At 44.2% G+C, this 6000-nt stretch overlaps 1 protein-coding gene across 2 annotated transcripts in view; it reads right to left on the bottom strand.

Moving 5' to 3' along the window:
• Positions 1-3001: 3001 nt before the first annotated feature.
• The window catches only part of CAMSAP3 (calmodulin regulated spectrin associated protein family member 3), a 267765-nt gene continuing 264766 nt past the window's right edge, over positions 3002-6000 (bottom strand). For both annotated transcript variants that reach the window (XM_078682487.1, XM_078682477.1), the window contains one exon: positions 3002-4275. In XM_078682487.1, coding sequence (XP_078538613.1) covers positions 3973-4275 — 303 coding nt within the window. In that variant the 3' untranslated portion in view covers positions 3002-3972. The remainder of the gene's footprint in view (positions 4276-6000) is intronic.

Here is a 6000-nt window from a genome sequence, read left to right as displayed (position 1 = left end):
GTCCTACAAACGTGCCGGACACAAACAGCGTTCCCACGGTTAGACGAGAATAAAAAAAATAAAAAAACTTGGTCAGTTCGGAAGTACCTGAATGAATGAAGTGTTCGAGGTCACAGTCTAGCAAATGCTTGCAGTTGAAACGGGATTAATCCTCTGTCATTTATGTTCAGTCCCCATCTCACATTTTTAACTTGAAAATATTTATCCTTTTCTCATTACGATGAAAATTATTGATAGTTGTTACAGAAATACTGTCAAATCCTGGAGAATTGCTTTTGAAACATTGTAGCAATATCATGTCATCATAGGAGAAGAAGGTAGAAACACTTGCACCTCCTACTTCGGCAGCAGGTGATTGATCTAAGTGGCCACCCAACTGGCCCTGGCCGCCATGCCACCGATCCACAAGACCACGGCCGTGGGAAGATCCTTCTCCTACCTTGCAGCAAGGACCTGGAACACCTTGCCCCTCCACCTAAGGCAATCACCAACACTGCCCCAATTCAGGAACGACCTCAAGACCTGGCTCTTCAACTGAACCACAGTGCCTCCGACAGATCAGCAGCCCTCCCCCCCCCCCCCCCCCCCCCATCATCAACCTCTTGAGACCCCTACTGATGAGTAGCTGTGCTTTACAAGTCACTTGATTGATTGAATCTGAAGACTAATGTGACAAGCCCACACGGTACGAGAGCATCCTCTCAGGCGTCACTGCTCTTCAATAATGCACGACAAGTTGTAGCTCATTCAAATCGGTGATGGTCTTTTTATATACAAATAATTGCAAAATCATTTAAATAGCTTCAATATATATATATATAATATATATGTATATATGTATATATAAATACAAGACAAGAGATTCCCGCCCTCTCCCAAAACCAAGTGATTTTAACAATTTGATAATTAACAGACAAATTCTCCTGCACACAATCATTGCAGCTCACATGGCAGTTTGTACATCAACATTAACAAACAAAAAAGAAATCTATACACATTCAGATCACCGTCTCCATCTTGGTGGTGGGCAGACGTGCGTCTAGATCCGCCCTGGCAGGTTCTGTAGCGTGATCTGCTGAGAGGTCAAAACCTTGCTTGAGGCAAACAGGATTGGCAATGAAGAAGCAATGGATAAGACGCTGCGTGGACCTCCACCCATTTATGCCCGACATTCTGGTCTTGAAGTAAAGGCACAACCAAAACAAGCCAGTGGCATGCAAACCACAATTTGTCAAATGTGTATGGTTGTGTTATAGTGTGGTCCATGGAGAAGAATTATTCTTTCATTGGACCGTGGCAAGAACCACCCTCATCCTGCACCCTACCTATCCACTATCAAGACTGGTTTATTTGTGCTGTCCTTCAACATAAACCTGAGCTACCAACTCACAAGTGGAAGGACAGTAACCTCAGCGCCAATGTGGAAAAAAGCCAGAACCCTTTTATTCAATATCCAGATTGTGGATCGGAATCTGAAGAGGTACAGGAAGAAGGAAAGTATGGCAGAATGAACAACAAGACCTGGGATGGAGAGCCTTCTTTTGAAAGAATTTGGACGATATCTGCATTGAAGATGGCCCACTTTTTAAGTAAGTAAGTTGATCTCAGTATATCCAACCATTCAAGCATTTACAGGCGCTGTGGCATGCAAATCTATCCTCATCCATATGATCATAAATCGCACTTCTGAAGGAGGTGACAGGAATGGTATAACAAGGAATTACGGGCTGTGTGGCCTCTGCCACCTAAGATGAAAATTAGAAAAAAATAACATTTGGTTGAGCTCAATACATTTACTGAGTGCAACATCGTGTCACCCGGTGCAGAAAAAGTATCAGGAAGTTGGTTGCAAAATGTACGCTTTGATTCAAGGTCAAAGGTTAGTGGATTCCATTTTACCCATGCCCACCACTTGTAGGTTCGTAGGCAGTGGATAGAGGACATCTGTAGTGCCATCAAAAGAAGTGGATTGAGGGATTACCAGCAACACTCTAAGACCTTCCCTGCTGGGTGGAAAGCAGTGGGTCACTTGGAGAAAATTTCTTTCTCCACCTTACCTCAAAACAAACTGCGGCCTCTTCACACTAAATGGCCAGTGAAAGTAGGCTTATATGCCTTTTCTTAATCTCTAATCAAGCCTCTCAGGAGCGTTTAGGGAGTAGCTTTATCACCCCCTCAACCTCACCCATCATAACATGGGGTAAACCAAAAGAAGAAACAGACTGCTTCAATCCTGCACTCTTTGTCCCACCATGCCCCTGGGGTGAGGTCTCTCAAAGTATTTCCTGGTCAGTGGCCAGATCCCCAGCTTTGCAGAGTTAAAGGTGGAATGAAAACTGAACCACATCTACAGTCCGTGTGCCCGATCTTCCATCTTTAGTTAGTTGTGACTGGCTACTTCAATCAGGAGTCCTCTAGACCCCTAACCTGTAGGTGCACCAACCCTGGCCATACTACTTACGTCCCCTGGTAACATACAGAGGTAATGTAGGTCTTGTATATTACGACAGAATACCTTTCCTAGAACAATCCTTATACATATTTCTGTTTGTCTTTTTTTTAGCTAGTTCAATTGGGAGTCCCTTTCTGCATTTTAGCAGCTGGAGAACCCATCATATACGAATTTGTGGCAAGAGATGCAAAGCTCGGAATGGTTCATGTACACTATACTCATGTGCTGCGCCTGGCAGTATCATCTGTCCAGTTCCCGCTGGAAGGACACGCCAAGCTCTGGCCAAGCCTGCTAACAGCAGATGTCAGTTCTCGCTCTTACACAACATGCAGGTTTAGCTTTTTGTTTAAAAAAAAAAAAATCTAAAACATGTTTTTGACGCAGGGAAAAATGAATAAATAATGCAACCATCTTTTTCCCTGCATCACCCCTGAAATTCAGTTCATATGAGAGGGATGATAGGAAATGTGTAAATCACGTCCACCAAGTGCTCCCTCTCCCCACATAATAAAACAAAAGTGTGAAGGCATTGTCAACAGACCCGATGAGTGCCTTTAAAGGGCCAGTGTGTCTCTTCATTTCATGTACAATTGTTGGTAATTATGTGAAACAAAATCCATGATTTACACAAACACCTAACCACCTGAATTATGATGAAGCAGCAGAAGAATATGAGAATACCCATCAAACCCTCCCCTGTCTCAAACTATGGACAATGTTCCAGTCGATTTGTCTTTAGTGCAAATAGAGGGCATGGGAAACCAGAGGCATGGATTTCATTAGAGCCCCCCTCATTATCACTGTAGCAGTAGGACAGGATGCACAAGTGTCCATGAGAAAATGCGAAAAGGGCTGTCTTTCTGCCCCATAGCTTAGTCTTTCAGCCTGGCAAGCAAAGTTAATAATGGCTGTTTCTACATTCTGGCCAGTGGGTGAAGAGGAAATACTCTATCCACAAGCTGCTCTTCCCACCCTCCCCTGCAAATAGAACAAATTCCATCCCCACCCATTAACAATATTTTCCATCACTTGCTTTACACCCATTATGGGTTTCATCAGCAGCACCTATGTCACGAGCTGCAGATCAGTTCAGATGTATTAGATATATCCTCACTTCAGTCCTGGCAAGAAAATGTGTGACAGCGCAAACTGTCCTTCCATCAGCCATCGTTCCTTCCATGCCAGAGTTTCTCGGTCCAGAATCCAACTCTAGGTTGTGTCCTCTTTGAGTGGTCTTGGGCATCACCAGGGCAGCTATGGAGAGCCACAAACTGGAGGAACTTTTTTACTTTAAGTTTAACTGGGGACCAGTTCCACATTTCATCTTCAATTCCTGGCCACTCAGAACTGTAGTTTTACTTCCCATTTACAAAAATAGACTACAGTGGCTCAGGATGAGAGCTGAGAACAGTGATTTTCCCCTCAGTAAATGCCAGTGATTTGACTGAGCCTCCATATTGACTTCATTGTGCCAAAATGTCCTACAAGTGGTGTCTGTGCTGCACCCATTGCCTGCAGCTTTATTTGGGGGTGCCCGGCCTCTTAGGGGTGGTGGGCCTCTTGGTTTGCCAAAGGTGGCCATGGATGGTGACCGCATCCACGCTCATGGACATCGTTTTGCTGGGGATGGAAGTGAAGCGCTTGCGGTCAGAGCTGTACTTGTAGAAGCCTTCAATCATGTTCCGGGTAATGGTCTTTGGCCCATAACCAGTCAAACGAGTAAACTCATCAGTCTCAGGTGAGAAGCTGTAGACCGCCCGAAACTGGCAGCTGGCATCTCGGAACAGTATCAGGAAGTGATTGCCTGCACTCCTCTCCATTTCCTGAAAAGACAAATAAGTAAAGGTAGGGTGAACAACTGGCAAGAAGGCACATTCTGGACAATGACAGTTAAAATTCAGGACAAGGGGTCAAAATCAAGGGCAACAATTTAGGACAAAAGGTCATTTTTAGGGACACATCTAGCGAGTGTGAAAAAGAGAGGGTAATGATGGCGACAAAGGAAAGAGGGCTATATTCTGAATGGGAGAAACAGAAGGTTGGAACAGTGAGAGTGAGCAGTGAAAGGAAGCGAGGGCATGCCTGCTGAGAGAAAGAAAAGACGACAATTGAAGAAAATGGAGCAGAGAAAAGAGTATAAAACAGGGAAAGTTGGTGAGGGTGACAGAAGGTGGAAAAGAGAAAAAAATAGTAGACGGGGCATGTAAAAGGCGAGGTAGGGGGAACCGAGAGAATGCATGAGGGGTGGAGAGAGGCAGAGCTGAATGGCTAGGTGGGCGAGAGGGGGGGAGATAGAGAAAAGTGTACCGAGAGATGAAGATGTTGAATAGAGGGTGAACAGAGATTATGTGGGGGTTTACTTAGTAACTTGCATGTCAGACCTTTTAATCCCAATTCCTTTGAACCATATCTTTGAAAATATGGTGCTACTCAACGCTTTTCATGCAACACAGCACAACACAACCACTTATTGAGCTGTGTTGTGTGAAATGTTAATAAATATATCCTTAAAGATGTGGCACAGGTGTCCGAAATACGTTTTGTCTTGGACCTTGTACAGTGCACTGCTGCCTTTTGGCTAGGGTTGCACTACTGAGATGACTTGTACATACAGGCAGAAAATCACTGTTATGAAAAGGACATTTTTCGAATAATGAGTGAGAAATCCATCCACGTTTCCAGCCGGCAGAATTTGTCTGGCAGGTTACAGTGTGGCACCAGAAGATTCTGGGATTAGAGCACATTGGCCATAATATGTAGGCATTTCTACATGCGCTCTTCTCTTTCCTTTAACTGAAAATTTTGAAAATAAACTTTATGGAAACACTAATTACAATAAAATTAAATCCCTCCATTCATAGACTATGCCTTCCTACCAGCCGTCCCAAAATCTGCTGCTGAAAGGCTTTTAATTCGGGGCCTGGGGCACTGCACAGGCTGCAGGAATTATAGCTATGCCCCTGACTGGGCTGGATTTAGTGCTGGTGTGAGAATATGTGTTGTGTGCCCCCCCCCCCCCAAGACCTCCATCTCCAAGGATTCCATCAGTACCACCCATCAAAGCTGCTCCCCATCTCTACATAGACTTGCTCTCATGTGTAGTTAATATCGTTTACACTCCTACTCATTCCAAGTACCTAGAGTACAGTAGGGTGTAGGAGTGCATTATATCTCACAGACACAGTATACAGACACAGTGGCTTGTATAAGTGAGTAAGCAAATGTATAGGAAATGTTACTTGAGACCAGAGCCATTGAAATTATTCAACTGCCAGGCCGCCGCGATTTTCGCAGAATTATGGATTTGCTGCATTTGCCACATTATCCTTCATCTGCATCATATTCTGTAGATTTTAGCTCAAATGGTTCAAAAGTTACTAAATGCAGCAACACATTCACGGACAGTGGAAGGCTCTTTGCAAAAAGTGACTGGTCACCTTTCCGTTGCTTCTTGCTATATTTGGGTGTTAAACAGATACTAAATCAATCAATCAAAGCATTTATATAGCGCACTACTCACCCGGAGGGTCTCAAGGCGCTGGGGGGAG

Source organism: Lissotriton helveticus, chromosome 1_1 (genome assembly GCF_964261635.1).
Source record: "Lissotriton helveticus chromosome 1_1, aLisHel1.1, whole genome shotgun sequence".
Classification (NCBI taxonomy): domain Eukaryota; kingdom Metazoa; phylum Chordata; class Amphibia; order Caudata; family Salamandridae; genus Lissotriton; species Lissotriton helveticus.
The sequence above is the reverse complement of the archived record's forward strand: the minus strand, read 5'-3'. Positions and strand labels throughout refer to the sequence as shown.